At 36.7% G+C, this 18,580-nt stretch overlaps 2 protein-coding genes across 3 annotated transcripts; one reads left to right on the top strand and one right to left on the bottom strand.

The window, feature by feature from the left end:
* Nucleotides 1-3,400: 3,400 nt before the first annotated feature.
* On the bottom strand, nucleotides 3,401-10,360 carry LOC107838765 (aspartate-semialdehyde dehydrogenase). Its single transcript, XM_016681956.2, has 7 exons — nucleotides 9,719-10,360; nucleotides 5,577-5,663; nucleotides 5,425-5,469; nucleotides 5,238-5,333; nucleotides 5,017-5,118; nucleotides 3,767-3,921; nucleotides 3,401-3,690 (listed from the first exon to the last, which is right to left on the bottom strand). The coding sequence occupies exons 1-7, from the start codon at nucleotides 10,307-10,309 to the stop codon at nucleotides 3,609-3,611; spliced, it is 1,158 nt and encodes a 385-aa protein (XP_016537442.1). The 5' UTR covers nucleotides 10,310-10,360; the 3' UTR covers nucleotides 3,401-3,608.
* Nucleotides 10,361-13,284: 2,924 nt separating this feature from the next.
* LOC107838763 (SEC14 cytosolic factor) lies at nucleotides 13,285-17,978 on the top strand. 2 transcript variants are annotated; one of them, XM_016681955.2, is made up of 6 exons: nucleotides 13,285-13,503; nucleotides 14,495-14,750; nucleotides 15,980-16,016; nucleotides 16,136-16,253; nucleotides 17,389-17,499; nucleotides 17,713-17,978. In XM_016681955.2, exons 1-6 carry the CDS (start codon nucleotides 13,432-13,434, stop codon nucleotides 17,833-17,835), a joined length of 717 nt encoding a protein of 238 aa, XP_016537441.1. In that variant the 5' UTR covers nucleotides 13,285-13,431; the 3' UTR covers nucleotides 17,836-17,978. The 2 variants fall into 2 exon arrangements, with proteins under 2 accessions (XP_016537441.1, XP_047250248.1); XM_047394292.1 differs by lacking the exon at nucleotides 17,389-17,499 and having other exon boundaries at nucleotides 13,303-13,503.
* Nucleotides 17,979-18,580: the final 602 nt, after the last annotated feature.

An 18,580-nucleotide genomic window follows, 5' to 3' on the forward strand; every position in this document is an offset into this window, starting at 1 on the left:
TCATCATAGGCAAAGAGGTAGTATAGGAAACAATCACGTGTAAAGACATGCACGGGTGAAGACAAAGCATTTAAGCACATACACTCTCTTTTCTTCAAACAAATAGACAACTTGGCATCCACAAGTTGGGATTCATGCAATTTAAGCAAAAATGTGTCAAGCAAGGATGCACATTTAAAAACATTACCCAAAGGAATCAATGACACCTTTGCCCTTGGGTTGTCAAGAAGGACTATACATTCCTTACCCTTAAGAGTACTTTCATCTTGCAAAAAGAGATTCCATCTTTAGGAGGAATGTTGTCACACCATAGTGGGTTAGCATATAGGCTATAGCCTTCAAGACAAGCTATACCATCATTCTCACAACTAGGTTTATTGGGAGTGATTATACCATCTTCAAACAAGACATTATACCTAAAGAGAGCATGATCTATCCCGCGGGCAGATTTGAAACAAGTAAGTTCACTCTCTAAAAGCTCATTATCAAGTTTTAAAGATGTTTCAAGCACATGATTATCCCTATGAGCCAAGCAAATATTAGAATCAAAGGGCAAGCTACAACTCACACTCAATGGGCTACTAGCCACACAATTATTATTCGCATGTACAAAAGTGTAAGAGTTAGTTATTTTACCTTGACGTTCATGAGTATGTTCGTCTCTACCTCGGTGTGAAAGTCCATCACAAGCTTGGGCAGCAACTTCATTTGGGAAGCTCTCATCAGAAGTTGTTTGGACAATTGGATTTTGAGGGAAGAGTTTGGGTAACAATTGACGTATAATTTCAATGTGCCTTTGCATATCTTCAAGATCGTCATGGATGCGATTACACGTGGCCTTGAAATTATGGGAAGCCATGGTACCTAATCAAAAAAAAAAAAAAGACAACAAACAAAAGAAATAAACAAGATTAGTAGTAAAAGCTCCTCACAAACACCCGTAGACACTCACTTTGGTGATCCTCACAATTGGAGCGGCGAATATTGAAAGTTGCTTATACTCCGGTAGTCAATAAGATGTCAATTCTACTTAGCGGTAGGAATAGATTCTTGTTTGATAGACTCAAGACACAAAATAAAAAATTCTACTTACAAACTTGAAACAAAAAGTTACGACGAATTAAAAATGAGAAAAGCACACAAATAACGAAGACACGACAAAAACGGATTCAAAAACTAATTCACAATCTAGTAGGTGATTACTAGTTGCTAATTAGTACTAGAATCAAGAAATGAAACTAACGAAACAAAGAAAAGAAACTGTAAAATCTGAAATTTCAATTTCAAGTTTTTTTGGAACGTTGATGATGTGGCACTTAGATGACGTGGCAGTTTGGTGACATGGCAATTTGCAATTTGGATTGGTCAAATTTTTAATTTGGGAGAGTGAAAAATCAGCTAAAGGAGGGAAAGCACAAGACTTAGAGCCTTTTTCAAAAGACTTTGACTTTCCTTGCACCTTTTTGGCAAGACACCTTTTTGAAAACCTTTGTCTCCTTTCCTCTTTTGTTTGTCTTGGTATGTGCCCTTACTCCCTTTAGGTAATGAGTCTTTTTGAAAGTTCTTTTGTATGTTCTTTGGGATATGTTTCAAGACTAACAAAAGACTACACTCTTTTCTCCACTCTTTAAGATCAAACCACACCTATTGAATGTTCTTGTTCAACAATAAATGATGAACATAAAGAACAACAAGAACACTCAAAAGATTGAAACTAAACCAAATGAACTCCAAATTGAATGATTTCAGATTCCTTTTGCTCATGTTAAACTCCACAACACAACCATGCGTTTTTCAAGTCACAATATCAACAACAACCCTTCCAATTTCGAGCTTCACCTCACTAGTTTCTTCAACCTTAAACTCAACAATGATGAACAACTCAAAACCACCCGGATTAAGCTCAAATTCAAGACCTAGACTCACTTAGTGTTAGGGAACAAGAACCTAACACTAGAAACAAACAAAACACACTAAAATCTCCTAAATCTAATTCTCAAATTTCAGCTAAACACAAAAACGGGACAGATTTCTTTTTTTGAGATTTTTGATTTTTCAACACTTTTTTTTTTTATTTTTCAACTAACAAGCCCAAAATTGATTTTGTTGGAACAAAATCAATCCTTGCTCTGATACCAAATGATACCAATCAGTCCACCAAGATGCCAAAACAGTCCACAAAACGTGACAAGAACAAGCAACAGAACAAGCAACACAAAGGGATACAAGATGACAAACACAAAAACACACGGATTTGCAAAATAATAAAAGGATAGATAGTGAGACCAAGATTATTACAAGATTAAGAACCAAGTATATTTCAACATTAACCCCTAATGAATGTAATAATCAAAACCACACTCTTACGGTGACCGCCAAGGTAATCGACTCACCTCAAGATCCACCGTTTCCAAGCAAAGAACAATATTGACTTTTCCAAGCCTTATACTAAGGATGACTTTTCCAAGTCCTAACTAAGACTATATTAAGGTGGTCTACTCTCAAGAGAGAGGATTTCAAGTGTTTCAATTTTTCATCTTTCATAAACTAAAGAGCAAATGACTTAATAGAAGACTAAATAGAGGTTAGCTTATTACATAACAAAAATGACCACAATACCCTTAATGAAAGGGGTGGCCATGAAGTGTCTTTCTAACAAAGTGTGATCCCCAAAACACCCTTAATGAAGGGTTCTTCTTCAATGTTCCACAACCGTGGGGTCATTCTTCAATACTTGTAGTTTCGGGTTGACATCAAAGGTAAGCCCCTACGCAATCTTCCAAACACGGGTTTGCCTTATGTCATTCTCAAAACGGGTCCTCCATGTATAGTCTTGTCTTAATGTGTTGACATCCAATAACGCCTTCAAAAGCATAGATGGCCATTTGGCTCGTATCAGGTGGGCCGACGGAGTTGTCAGTCCGTCAGCGAGGCAGTATGAGTGGTCAAACGAGCGAAATGACACAAATGGGCTATTTTCGAGCCAAAACGAGGGGTGTTAACCCACGATTTGGTTGGTGGACCTGGGAACCCACGATTTGGTTGGTGGACCTGGACCCAACGCCGTATCTGAGTGAAAATCAATCGGCAGCCCCCAACGAACTGTGGAGCAGATGTGGGTGGGCTGATGGGGCCGCCTGGGCCATGACAAACAAGCTATCACAGGACTATCATGTAAAAAGTTGATTAGTAACCAGGGGTCCATTATGAAATGGGAGAATACTGGAAAAGCAAGAAGAGAATCTATAACGACAACATATTTAGTGTAATCCCAGTCTAAAGAGCACAGTGTATAACTTGGTACGGTGAGGACAGTGTATGCAAACCTTACACCTACCTTGAGAGGTTAGAAATCAAGAAGAGTATGGCAAAATTAAAATATGGGAAGACTCACCAACTCTTAAATAACACAATTATTATAAATAACAAAAGCTTTTGCAGAAACAAGAGTTTGAAGCAAAATCTCTATTCAAACTAGAACGAACTCAACATAACCAAATCCCACCGAGAAAACTGTTAATACTGGAGGAATACGCGACTAGCTTTAAGGTTCTATGTCACTCACATTTGAACCAAAATTAGAACCTTAAGGTTGCTCTATCGCAAATCTACAACAACATTTCTGCAATCTGAACGGCATTAAGGGCAGCTCCTTTGCGTATTTGATCACCACAAACAAATATGTCCAGCCTATATAAAAAGAGGTCATTAGCTCTGAGGTCCTGGAAAGGAAGTAACACATTTTAGAGGTAAACCAAATTCTTACCCATAATCTCCATCTTGGGAAACATCACGGCGTACTCTCCCAACTGCAACATCGTCTTTATTGGAAACTTCAAGTGGGGTTGGGAATCTATTACTTGCACGGTCATCGACTACAACTATTCCTGGAGCATTTTTAAGAATATTCCTTGCTGTATCCTACACAGTTAGAAGATATCTTAAAACCAACTTTGTTGACCAAACAATTTCTCATAATTATGTAAGTTTAACATAATTTATTGTTAATGTAAAGTAGTAGTTTTTATCCTATGTTGCTCGAACTCTCAAAATTTGCTGCCGAGACAGCCGGATTCTCCAAAATGCACTACTTTTGGAGTACCCAACACGCACCTGTCGAAATTTTTGAAGAGTCCGAGCAACATAGGTTTTATCTATCCTATTGCATCATCCAATCTGGAGAATTTTTTATGAAGTCATTCAATCAGGAGAATTGGGCTCATCAAACGGATGTTTCTAGCAAATGACATCAACTTTCAATACATTTGACAAAATCCCCATGTGACAGGGCAAGGTCATGTGACAATTTGCTATTTGTGGTAACTAATGCGCAAGGACTTCAAATATCACCGTGGTCCAACGCCACTTGAATGCACAAACCAAAATATGATGTGCTGAAAGGAATCGTTGGATACGATTATTTTATCACAATATCCCCATATGACAGGCAAGGCTATGTGACAGTTTGCTATTTGTGGTAACTACTATGCAAGGACTTCAAATAGCAGTGCGGTCCAACGTGATAGCTTGCTATTCCTGGTTACTATGCAAGGACTCCAAATATCACTGTGGTCCAACACCACTAATGCACATACCAAAACATGATGTGCTGAATAGAACGATTGGATATGATTATTTTTCCGGAAGGATCTTTTGTCTCTTTTTCGAGAAAGAACCGTTGGATATGATTATTTCTTAGGAAGGATGTTTTATTTGATTTTTGAGACAGAACTGTTGGATATGATTATTAAAGCAACAATTTTACTCTTTATATCATTACTAATTGATGGTACATCTTTCTTTGCACTATGCTACACGAACTTGGACTTTTTGACAAAATTGAAACTATGTTGTAACAACTTTTATGCATTTCAGAACCAAATAATTTAAATTCAATTCAATGCCTAAAAATTACTTAAGTTAGAAAGCTGCGGTTTTGAATAAAAGCAAAGGGATCATTTGTCAAGACGGGGAGATAAATAACAAAGAATCGGGCTGCAATTTAGCAAAGGCTACCTCATCAAGGGGCTTCTCAAATTGAAGGTTCACGCTCTCAGCATGTGCACGCATAACAGGAACACGTATACATGTTGCAGTAACCTTGACACCCATGTCACTCTGGTAACAAGCAGAATGGGCGGGTTAGTAGTTAGTACAATAGATTTCCAATTATTTTATTATCGTCTCTAGGAACAGGCATGAGCATAGAATACCAAGGTTTTAACAGGTATACTTACCCATATTTTTCTTGTTTCTTTGACCAGCTTCATTTCCTCTTCATTGTATCCATTAGGTTGAATAGGTGCATTATGCGAGAAAAGATTAAAAGCATACTGCATAATTTTGTAAAAGAAGCAATCAGATAGCACCGCATTCATTTGTTATTTAAGAAACAAACTGAGTAGGGAATTCACAAGACAAAACCTGCTGGTTAAAGATATTGCAGGTTGGTTCTTTGCCGTCCAAGACCTATTGTGGACAAGGCAACATCCAAAAAGCAAATCATTAAGAGATTTAATAGTAAATCAAAATAATGTATAGCAAGCCATGGAAAATAGAGGAAGCATAGTAAGAACCTCACGAGTCTGCTGCACAAGCTCTTCCATTGCAGCAGCACCGGCACCACTAGCTGCCTGATATGTACTAACAACCATGCGTTTAACCTGAAAATATGCATATCTGCACAGAATAAGTAAAAGTGAACCGACTTGGTTCTCAGACTGATATAATTGGTTGATCTAAACTCTGAAGGTCTTCACAACTACCATGGAGATGGATGTGTAAGAGAAATATATGTCAATTAAGATGGAAAATTTATCAACGTTGAATAAGCGTACACTTGCCAAAAGATTTTCTTTCTCAAACCTCATGTTACAGCAGAAAGAACAAAAAGAGAAGTGAATAATTGTGTGGTGAATTCCTTCTAAATATTCTCATTCATTTCTATCTAACGGTGCCATCTGAGTTATTTTGAGAACGTGCCATCTGAGTTATTTTGAGAACTATTACTCACTAGAGAACTCTTTCATGGATGAGCAGAATATTTACTGTATTCAGTCTGCAATTCTGGCAGTTAAATGACTTACCAACTTAGTTATTATTTTGATTATCCACAGTTAACTTATTGTTCCATGTAAGAATTGTAATGCTTTATTTTCTGATTTCTTTCTTATTCAAATCACTCATTGTAACTGTTTGTCAGATGTTAAACTTTTTCTTTTCTGATTTCCATCCTTCACTCTTTTTAACTAATGAAACATGAGTTGACAAGTTTGCAGAAAATTAATGACATCCATATCAATATTGCACTATAACCTCTTAACAAAAGAAGATCCTTTCGGGCTTTGCAAAGGTAAGGACAAGTTTTCGAACTGGAAAATAAATCCAAAAAATACTAGCTCATTGTTATTTATACTAGCTCACATAAATTGTATCATATGGCATAACTTTTAATCTTTAAGGGGCCGTTGGTAGCTAGTAAAGGAACAACTTATACATGTATTAATTTATGTATAAGTTATACAACATTTCATAGCTAGTAAGGATGCAAGTTGTTCACGTATAAAATTAATACGAAGTTTGGTTTGCAATTTAGAAACCGAAATAACTAAAACATATAGTATAAGTTATGAGGCAATACGAGATAAATTATAAAACAATACGAAAAATCTAACTCTCACCTTAGCACGGCGATGAAGAAGAGTAACAATCATCAAGCAAATAATAGTAGAGCAAAATGATACGATATGAAACAATATGTAACAACAGGAAATTGCATCTAAACATTGTCGTCGCTAAAACAATACAATACAATACAACACACTACAAAATGATACATTATGAAACAACAATCAAACTCTCACCTTAGCACGACGATGAAGAGGAGTAACAACCGTCAAGCAAATAAAGCAATATGATACGTTATGAAACAATACGGGAAATTCCATCCAAACATTGTATTCACTAAAACAATAGAATACAATACAATGCAACACAACATTATGAAACAATACGTAAAAACGTACTAGGAAAAACACGTAAAATCCAACTCACCTTAGCACGACGATGAAGAGGAGTAACAACCATCAAGTAAATAATAGTAGAGCAATATGATACACTATTAAACAATATGTAACAACGCTAAATTCCATCCAAATGTTGCATTCATTAAAACAATATAACACAATACAATGCAACACAATACAATATGATACATTATGAAACAATATGTAACAACCATCCAAACAGTGTGTAAATGTATTAGGAAAAGACACGAAAATTCTAACTCTCATCTTAGCACAACAATGAAGAGGAGTAACAGCCATCAAACAAATAATAGCAGAGCACTATGGTACATTATGAAACAATATGTAACAATGGGAAATTCCATCCAAACATTCTATTCATCAAAACAATACAGTACAATACAATACATTTCAATGTCGGGGTCTATCAGAAACATACTCTCTACTTTATCTAAGGTAGTGGTATTGACTGCGGACACTTTACCCTCTCCTGACACCACTTTGTGGGAATACGCTAGGGTATGATGTTGTTGTTGTTTTTACAATATATAATATAATATAACACAATACAATACAACATAGTACAATATGATACATTATGAAACAATACCTAACAACCATCCAAACAGAGTGTAAATGTACAAGGAATAAACACGAGAAATCTAACTCTTCACCTTAGCACGACAATGAAGAGGAGTAACAACCATCAAACAAATTATAGTAGAGCAATTTGAATTAGCAATATGATACATTATGAAACAATATGTAACAACCATCCAAACATAGTGTAAATGTACTAGGAAAACAACATGAAAAATCCAACTCCCATTATGAAACAATACGTAAATATAATACAATGCAATGCAACACAATAAAATACAATACAATATGATCAGGGGCGGACCTACCTTGTATGTTGGGGTGCTCCGGCACCCACTAAACTCGACGCGTAATAGGTATAATTACATAGAAAATAAATGAAAATAGGTATAAAACATATAAAAGCACCCACTAAAACAAAAGTTGGTTGGGTGCATTGACATTTAAGCTGATTCTAAGGTGCTTCATCGGAAGGAGGTCCCGGGTTCGAACCTCATTGAGGTTATTTTTTACTTTTTTCAGTTTTTAAATTTTTTAAGCACCCACCATCCTTAAATCATGGGTCCACAACTGAATATGATACATTATGAAACAATATGTAACAACCATCGCACCCAAGGGTGTGGCCTAGTGGTTCAATGAAGTTGGGATGAGCACCATGAGGTATCAGGTTCAATTTCCAGCAAAGACAAACACTAGGTGTTTTCTTCCCATCTGTTCTAAACTTGGTGGACAGAGTTACCTGGTACCTGTTGCTACCTGTTGCTGGTGGGAGATAGCAGGTATCACGTGAATTTAGTTGAGGTGCGCGCAAGCTGGCCTGGACACCACGGTTATCAAAAAAAAATATATGTAACAACCAACCAAACAGAGTGTTGGCTCTCACTTTAGCACAACGAACATTGTATTCATCAAAACAATATAATACAATACAATGCAACACAATACAATATGATACATTATGAAACAATACGACAAATCAAACTCTCACCTTAGCACGACGATGAAGAGGAGTAACAGCCATCAAGCAAATAATAGTCGAACAATTCGGATTCGCAATAATCCCTCATTTTCCACAACCAACCTTCAAACTCACCATAGCTTTCGGATTCACTTCCGGTATAACAAGTCGCACATTCTCATCCATTCGAAATGCCAAGCTATTATCAACAACAATCGTCCCCTTTTTCGCCGCTACTGGTCCGTATTTCTTACTTATCGAACCACCCGCACTGAACAACGCGATATCAATACTATCAAAACTCTCTTCGTTAAGCTCTTCTACAGTGTAATTCCGATTCTCGAACTTTACAGTTTTTCCAGCTGATCTCTTGCTCGCAAGGAGCTTGAGTGATCGGTAAGGGAAGTTGCGGTCGGTTAGTACAGAGAGAAACTCCTGACCGACTGCTCCGGTGACTCCGACAACGGCGATTGACGGAGCGTTTTCGTTGAGAGCATGCGGATGCGGAATGGAGCGACGGAGCGCAGCGGAGTGATGGCGGAGGATGCGGCGGCGGCACCGCCGTGGAGGAAGTGGTTGTGATGGCGGAGGGAGAGTGTCGGAGAGTTCACTTTATGGCAGCAGCGGATGGCAGCGGTAAATGGAGTTTAGAAAGAAGCAATCTAAGTAGTGTACTTAGTTAAGTAGGGTTTTATAGTGAGTTCCGTACTTAGAATTATCACTAAGGGATTGTTTGGTTGGAAAATAAGTTACTTTGGCATTATTAATTTTGATAGAATAAATGATCTGTTTCCAGCTTGAACTATACACGAAATTGCTGACACACCTGAACAATGGAAGGTTCCTATTACCCTAGACTAATTAAAACTGTATTTTTGACAACCTTAGTACTTACGTAGCACATTAGTGAATCAAGATGGGCAATTCCATCCAAACGTTGTATTCATCAAAACAATATTATACAATACAATGCAACACAACATTATGAAACAATACGTAAAATGTACTGGGAAAAACACAAGAATCCAACTCTCACCTTAGCACGACGATGAAGAGGAGTAACAACCGTCAAGAAAATAATAGTCGAGCAATATGATACATTATGAAACAATACGAGAAATCTAACTCTCACCTTAGCACGACGATGAAGAGGAGTAACAGCCATCAAGCAAATAATAGTCGAACAATTAGGATTCGCAATAATCCCTCCTTTTCCACAACCAACCTTCAAATTCACCATAGCTTCCGGATTCACTTCCGGTATAACAAGAGGCACATTCTCATCCATTCGAAATGCCGAGCTATTATCAACAACAATCGTCCCCTTTTTCGCCGCTACTGGTCCATATTTCTTACTTATTGAACCACCAGCACTGAACAACGCGATATCAATACCATCAAAACTCTCCTCGTTAAGCTCTTCTACAGTGTAATTCCGGTTCTCGAACTTTACAGTTTTTCCAGCTGATCTCTTGCTCGCGAGGAGCTTGAGTGATCGATAAGGGAAGTCGCGGTCAGTTAGTACGGAGAGAAACTCCTGACCTACTGCTCCGGTGACTCCGACGACGGCGATTGACGGAGCGTTTTCGTTGAGAGACATGCGGATACGGAATGGAGAGACGGAGCGCAGAGGAGTGATGACGGAGGATGCGGCGCCGCCGCCGCCGCCGCCGCCGTGGAGGAAGTGGTTGTGGTGGCGAAGGGAGAGTGCCGTAGAGTTCATTTTATGGCGGCGGCGGTAATTGGATTTTAGAAAGAAGCAATCTAAGTAGTGTACTTAGTTAAGTAGGTTTTTATAGTGAGTTCCGTACTTAGAATTATCACTAAGGGATTGTTTGGTTGGAAAATAAGTTACTTTGGCATTATTAATTTTGATAGAATAAATATTCTATTTCCAGCTTGAACTATACATGAAATTGCTGATAATCCTATTACCCCAGACTAATTAAAATTATATTTTTGACAACCTTAGTACCTACGTACACATCAATGAATCAACACACTAAAGGTCCACGTATACCACGTAGATACTAAAGTTACAAAAAATACAGTTTTAATTAGTTCAAGGGGGTAATAGAACCCTCCTAAAGTTATGATGTATCTCAGCAATTTCGTGTATAGTTTAAAATGTAAAAAGAGTATTTTCTCATTTTGATATTAATAATTTCTCCCTCAAGAAGGAATATAATTACAATAGAATTCTGAATTAACTAATTTTGAGATGATCTAACTTATAAATTTTATCGCAACCCCAAAACAAAGCTCCATCTCTCTTTTTCTCGCCTCCAAATATAAAATAAGCTCCATCTAAAATTAATTTCAGAATTAATTATCTCTTCTCCCTCTTACCAAACGACTTCTAAGGATCGTTTAGTACAAGGATAACACATAAATCTCCTATGAAACACTAAAATATGTTGTTGTTATTGTTGTTACAGTATAATAATATATACGAACTACAAAGTAATACAATAAGATACATTATGAAATAATACATAATAATTATCAAACATAATATAAACCTACTATGAAAAACACAAGAAATCGAACTCTCACCTTAGCGCGATAATGAAGAAGAGACAACCATCAAGCAAATAAAGGCAATAAATTGGTTTGGTGCTTCCTTTGGCTAATCTTTCTTATTTTTATTTGTTTACTTTTCTATTTTGAACAGATAATTTATCTAATTCTACTCATTTTATTTTTAGCGTGAAATATGATTCATGATCTAATGCACTTTTCAAAATATTAAATTTATTATATTTAAATAGTAATATGATAAAATTATCTTTATTATTTATTGATTCTTAATTCTTGTGTCAATAGAAGAGTGGATCAAGTAAAAATAGACGTAGAGACTAACAACTAATTTTCTTCAATTGCATGTTATATTTTACTTATTTATAATAGTATTTACATATAACAACAATGACATTCATTATATCAGTACATGCTTTGTAAAATTATGGCTCTCTAATATCATAGTTAGACATACACTATAATATCAAAATATTTATGATAATTATCATTATCATAAATATAATGCATATTATAAATTTCAAGAACGAATATTTGATTAAAAGGGAAACATTGTGTTTAAAAGATGCCATAAGTTATATCATAACTTCACTGAGGAGAAATTAATAACGTTTGAATTTAAGTTTTGTACATCGTAAGTATACAAAATATTCTACATTATCACATAAATTTGACTTGCTATTGCATGTTACCTAATTTTTTCTTTTTAAATTTTTATGTAAATAATTGGATAACCTGCAATAGGAGGTCAAGTTAACTTATTGTGTAGAGTATTTTGTACACTAACGATGCACAGAACTTAAACTCTTTACAAATTTATGCAGCAACAACAACATACCCACTATATTTTCACCAAATGAGATTTGGGAAGGTAAGTGTACGCAGTCCATACCACCTATGCTGCTCGAACTCTTCAATAATGTCAACGGGTGCATGTCGGATTCGTCAAAACTAGTGTATTTTTGGAGAATCCGACACAGGTGCAGGATCGAAAGTGAAAAGCCCGCACAACTGCAGTCCATACCACCTACGTTGCTCTGACTCTTCAATAATTAATGTCAACGGGTGCGTGTCGGATTCGTCAAAACTAGTGTATTTTTGGAGAATTCGACACGAGTGCGACATCGAAAGTGAAAGTCCACGCAACTTAGCATACCACTACCTCAGAGATGAGATAGAGAGATTGTTCTCAATAAACCTCTGGCTTAAGATAAAACAATCTACAAGAAAATAGTAAAAGGACAAGTACAATACACATGATACAATATTCTGAAATAATACTAATATTATAGCTACTAACACGAATAACAGGATCCTTCTACCTACTAACATTGACGCACTCGTTTCTACCATCCTTCTACCCTAATAAAAAAAAAAACTCAGAAAGCTAAAATTTTCGCTATATTCAAGTATCGAGAAAGACCCAACCATGAAGGTCTATGACAATCAAATCAAAGCTAAGATCGAGAGATTGTTTTCGATAAACCCCCGACGTAAGAGAAAAACAATATACAAAATAAATAGTAAAAGGACAAGATACAATAGAAATTACCACACAAAATAATATCATAGACCAAATTCATCAAGTAATACAACAAACGATACAATATTCTGAAATAATACTAACACGAACAACAAAATTCTTGTACCTACTAACACTACGCACTCATTTCTACTGTCATTCTACCCTAACAGAAAAACAACTCAATGCACTAAAATTTTCATCATATTCAAGAATCGAGAAAGATCGAACCATAAAGGTCTATGGCAAGCAACAACAATAATATATTATATTTAGGGAAAATGCTCTGTTTCCACCTTGAACTATATGCGAAAAGGTTGAGACATATCCGAACTTTAGGAGGATCCTATTACCCACTAGACTAATTAAAATCATATTTTTGACAACCTTAGTGCCTACGTGGACCCTTCAGTGTATTGTGCCACGGAGGCACTAAGGTTGTCAAAAATACGGTTTTAATTAGTTTGGAGGTAATAGAACTCTCCTAAAATTTGGATGTGTCTCAGCCTTTTCACGTATAGTTGAAGGTGGAAATTGAGATTTTCTCTTATATTTATATATAACAAACAAAAAAGAAGTAGAGGGAAATTCAAAAACAAAATAAAGTCCAACTGTCATATAGCTACACCACTTCTTCTCATGTGTACTTTATATTAACTCATAGTCTTCACTGTATATAACAGCCACTAATTGCTGCTCACTACTTATTCCTACCTTACTTTCATTTCACATTTACTTCAGCATCATCAGCTTCTTCTACACCTTTACCTTCCCCTCCTCAACAAATGGACAGAAATGAAGAAATGTCATTGGCACAAATGAGGGAATCAGTTGAAAAACTTGGATCTTCCACTGAAGTAAGCAAAAAAAATGACCCCTTTTGGCCTATTTTAGTGTAAAGTTCAAGTCTTAGTAATGGTAATTAGTTCTTTTTTGATTAAAAAATGACCCCATTTGCCTATTTTAGTGTAAAGTTCAAGTGTTTGTACTGATAAGCAGTTCTCTTTATGAATAGAAATGGATCCCTTTTCCCTAGTTTAGTGTAAAGTTCCTTTTTCTGTGTAAAGTTCAAGTCTTTATAGTGATTATTAGTTCTTTTTTTTTTTTGAAAAAAATGACCCCCTTTTTCCTCTTTTAGTAAAAAGTGCAGCTCCGTGCACTAAAGCTCTCTCTATGAGTGGGGTCTAGGGCCGAACCGCAAGAGTCTATTGCATGCAGTCTTATCTTGCATTTCTGTTAGAGATGTTTTTACGGCTTGAATTTATGATCTCCAGTTACTCCAAGGCCCCCCTTCCCTTTTCCCTCTCTTAGTGTGAAGTTCAATTCTTTATACACATAATCAGTTCTTTTTTTGAAAAAAAAAAATCCTTTCTTGTTATCTAGTGTATGTTCAAATCATTGTCATGATAATCAGTTCTTTTTTGAAAAAAAAAAATAACTCCCTTTTTCCTCTTTTACTGTTAAGTTCAAATCTTTATACTGTTGTGTAATGTTTTTAGTTGAGCCAAGGTTCCATCAGAAACGACCTCTCTACCTCACAAGGTAGGGGCAAGTTCTCGTACACACTATCCTCTCCAGACCCCACGTGTGTGATTTCACTGGGTATAGTGTTGTTGTTATTGTGTGAAGTTCAAATCTTTACACTACTTTGTAATGTGTTAACTTGAGCCGAGGGTCAATCAGAAACTACCTCACAAGGTAGTGGTAAGTACTGCGTACATAATACCCTCCCGCAGACCCTACATGCGGGATTTCACTGGGTATATTGTTGCTTTAGTGTAAAACTCAAGTCTTTGTACTGATAAGTGATAATCAGTTCTTTCTTTCTATTTCTTTTTGTTGTTGCAGGATTACGGAGAGAAGACGTTGATGAGGTTCTTGATCGCGAGATCAATGGACCCAGAGAAAGCTGCCAAGATGTTTTGTCAGTGGAAAAAATGGAGGGCTGAAATGGTTCCACTTGGGTACATCTCTGCTTCTGAAGTTGCAGATGAATTAGCAGCTGAAAAATTTTATTTGCAAGGATTGTCCAAGAATGGACATCCAGTTTTGATAGTCAAAGTTAACAAGCATTTTCGTTCCAACGATCAAGTTCAATTCAAGAGTAATTTCTTTTCCCTTAGAGTAAAGGTTCTTTTTTTTTTTAGCTCACTGTATTGCATTCTTGAAGGGGATCCTTGGAGTAACTGGTAAAATTGCTGCCACGTGACCAGGAGGTCACGAGTTCATGCCTTGGAAACAGCCTCTGGTAGAAATGCAAGGTAAGGCTGGGTACGATACACCCTTGTGGTGGGGCTCTTCTCCGGACACCGCGCATAGTGGTAGCTTTAGTGCACCAAGCTGACCTTTTTACTATATTGCATTCTAGATGTTCTTGGTTAAGTCAATAAACGGGTCATAACCGAACTCGTTTAACACAAGTTGGATGGCTGACCAAAAAACATGAGTTGATTTTTCCACCTCTATCTACAAAGGTGGGCAGAATGTGGTAGGTTTGGCAAGCCTAATCATATGGCCATCCATAACAAAATCAGTTCAATGTCCAAACCTTAACATGTGTTGCTTGTCCCCTTTTCTACTTTCTCACATCGATATTGTAGCTCAAGTTGATTCTTGCCTTAGCATTATCCTCAATTTGTCTCCTAACTTTTCATAAGGAGCAAATAACAGTGGCGGAGCCACATTGAATTCAGGGGGTTCATTCGAACCTTGTTTCGCCGGAAAATTATACTATTTTTACATGGTTAAAAATACTTTTATGTATATATAGTAGATGTTGAACCCCCTTCGACTAGTCCGTATATTTACTTCTGAACCCCCTCAATGAAAATTCTGGTTCCGCCACTGGCAAATAATCTAGTTGAGCACTACGTAAGGTTACCAAATGCACCTCCCTCTTTGGGAAACTCGAATTGGCTACCACCAACCTAAAAGCTCTTGCTAAATCCAAAAATGAGACCCCTACTTCATTTGCGCCCCCGAAACCAAAAATTCCATGTACATCGTCATAGCCTCTTGGAGTTGACACGATGTGTCCATTAAAAAAGGGATATGGAACTCTAAAATTCTGAAAAATACTGTTTTGAGTTATGAAGGAACATTGTTAAGACAGAGCAACAATCTATGGTATTTTACCAAGTTGCAGTCTGCTAAATGATTCATTTCACGGTATCTTTTTCTCTCATATGCACCGTTATCTCTGGTAATGTAAATGAAATTCTTTTGCGGTGACTGGTAAGGGCGTTTCTTGCACAAATCCTTCTCCTTTCTGTATGATGCTAATGATTACTCTTAACGATAAAGTTAGTATTAACACATTCGCCTCTTATGCAGAATTCGTGGTTCATCTACTAGACAAAACAATTGCAAGGTACCATTTTTACTCAACCATGTTGCTCTTTGACCATTTCTCATTACAATTTCGACCAAATTTCCAAACTGAGAATCGTGGTTTAGTTTCTTACTTGGACCTCTTTGTGCTTGTTTCAGTTCGTTCAAAGGTAGAGAAATAGGAAATGAGAAACTTATTGTGATTGCTGATCTCCAAAATGTTACCTATAACAATGCTGATGCTCGCGGAATAATCACTGGTTTTCAGTTTTTACAGGTAACCCCTTTGCCTCTCCATACTGCGTAAACCATTACTCTTCAGACGAACATAACCAGTGTCATGAAAAAATACACAATGCTTGCACCATGGACAACGTTAAATAGAAAATGAGAACGGGGGCACCACTATGAGATGATGTTGCTCAGACTCTTCAAACACATTGTCGGGTTTGTGTCTGATCCTACGATAGCTATGCTTTTTTGGAGGATCTGACGTCTCAGCAACATAGCTATGAAGCGCCATTGATGTACGAATAGTTTGAATATGCTCCACTAACTTAAATTTCGGTCGAAGTTGTTGCTCTTCTTAAGCTCTTGAATCTTGAGGTTGAGTTAGGCCCAAGGTCCATTTCTTTATCAGAACCAAAGGGGCACAACAACCAGCTGCCCCGATCGAATAGATATGATTATATTGACGGGTCTTTTTAATATATGTGATTGTTTTTTATGGTATATACACATATGTATACAGAATTTTTCGAAATTTAACAGGTGGACGTGCACCCCCTACTTAAGGCTAGGTCTGTCCCTGCCTATAAGACAGTTCAAAGAGTCAAGAATAACAGCTTAGTAGAAGAACTCACTAGACTATGTATGTAGCTGGAGTATGTTGAACTCTCACATCTGAGCCATAGTTAAGGCTTTGGTTTGCTTGCACTATGAGATGATGTTGCTCAGACTCTTCAAACACGTTGCTGGGTGTGTGTCTGATCCTACGATAGCTATGCTTTTTTGGAGGATATGACGTCTCAGCAACATAGCTATGAAGTGCCATTGAAGTACGAATAGTTTGAATATGCTCCACTAACTTAAAATTTCGGTCAAAGTTGTTGCTCTTCTTAAGCTCTTGAATCTTAATTTAGACAAATTAAGAGCAATCTATGTTGCTCCGACTTTCTAAAAATGATTTAGCACCTGCAGTAGACCCTCCAAAAAATTTCTACTTCTGGAGGATCTGACGCTGACATGCACCTAATGACATTTTTGAAGAGTCCGGGCAACAAAGGGAGCAATAAACTGATCAAATTGATGAAGACCGCGCTGGAATTCTGATATAATGCTCCGTTCTTTATATTCCGCGTGTTATATTGATGCTGCTGCTACGCTACATTTCACACAGTTTCTTTCTACAGGCATACTACCCTGAGCGCTTAGCTACTTGTTACATTTTACACATGCCACAGTTCTTTGTCGCTGTATGGCGATTTGTTTGTCGCTTCCTTGATAAAGCAACTCAAGAGAAGGTACGTCACAATGCATGCCCATCGGATGATATTACATTCAACAATATGCACGTGTAACCATGTAATCTTCGACACTAGATTTGCTTCCGCAGACTTGATCCTTTTTGCAGCTATGCATCTCATATTTGTCTGCATAATACTGCTGCTATACTCATATTTCGCCCGGATAAAACTTATACTTGAGCTATTTTCTAATGTCGAAACACTATACAGATCAGGATTGTTACAAATGAAGAACAAAGGGAACAGTTCATACGAGAGGTCGGTGAAGAAGTCTTGCCGGAGGAGTATGGAGGGCGCGCTAAACTTGTACTTCTGCAGGATGTTGCTGTGTGAAATACTAACACAATGTAGAGGAATAATCGAAATGGGAAACATACTATTTCTCTACTATTTACAATATTTATGTTACTAGAAGTTTTTACTTCTAGTCATAATAAAATCCAGAAATATTTATGTGATGATCAACTATAGTGCAACTTGACGCTTTTCGTTTCAAGTCAAAATCAGACAATCGGAGAATTGATAAACCGATTAGAAGTAGTTGATAAGCGTTAAATGTTGAAGAACATTTATAATTGTTGAAACTAAATTTAGGAAAAATGTTTTATTTCCACCTTGAACTATACGCGAAAAGGCTGAGACACACCCGAACTTTAGGAGGGTCCTATTACCCCTTGTACTAATTAAAATCGTATTTTTGACAACCTTAGTGCCTACCTGGCACACATGTGTGCCTGCGTGGATCCTTCAATGTGTTGTGCCACGCAGGCATTAAGGTTGTCAAAAATATGGTTTTAATTAGTCCATAGGTAATAGAACCCTCTTAAAATTCGGGTGTGTCTCAACTTTTTCGCGTATAGTTCAAGATGGAAATAGAATATTTTCACCTAAATTTATAAATGAGCAGTTACGTGTTTCTATGTAAGTGATAAATTTGAAAATATAGGTGCTTATTTTGTTTAAATGACTAAATTGACCTTGAAGTTATTTTTTAAAAAATGTAAATTTTAAAGTAGTTTTACATAGTGACAAATAACGAAAATAGAATAGGGAACTAAAAATTAAGTTTTAGGAAGAA

Source organism: Capsicum annuum, chromosome 8 (genome assembly GCF_002878395.1).
Source record: "Capsicum annuum cultivar UCD-10X-F1 chromosome 8, UCD10Xv1.1, whole genome shotgun sequence".
NCBI lineage: Eukaryota > Viridiplantae > Streptophyta > Magnoliopsida > Solanales > Solanaceae > Capsicum > Capsicum annuum.

Excerpts from the sequence above, each read along its gene's own strand:
- LOC107838765 (XM_016681956.2), bottom strand. The coding sequence starts at position 10,309 with ATGAACTCTACGGCACTCTCCCTTCGCCACCACAACCACTTCCTCCAC. Across the intron at positions 5,119-5,237 it reads AAGAAACAAGAAAAATATGG|AGTGACATGGGTGTCAAGGT; the intron begins GTAAGTATACCT and ends GCTTGTTACCAG. Across the intron at positions 3,691-3,766 it reads TCCCAAGATGGAGATTATGG|GCTGGACATATTTGTTTGTG; the intron begins GTAAGAATTTGG and ends CTTTTTATATAG.
- LOC107838763 (XM_016681955.2), top strand. The coding sequence starts at position 13,432 with ATGGACAGAAATGAAGAAATGTCATTGGCACAAATGAGGGAATCAGTT. Across the intron at positions 14,751-15,979 it reads CGATCAAGTTCAATTCAAGA|AATTCGTGGTTCATCTACTA; the intron begins GTAATTTCTTTT and ends CCTCTTATGCAG. Across the intron at positions 16,017-16,135 it reads CTAGACAAAACAATTGCAAG|TTCGTTCAAAGGTAGAGAAA; the intron begins GTACCATTTTTA and ends TGCTTGTTTCAG.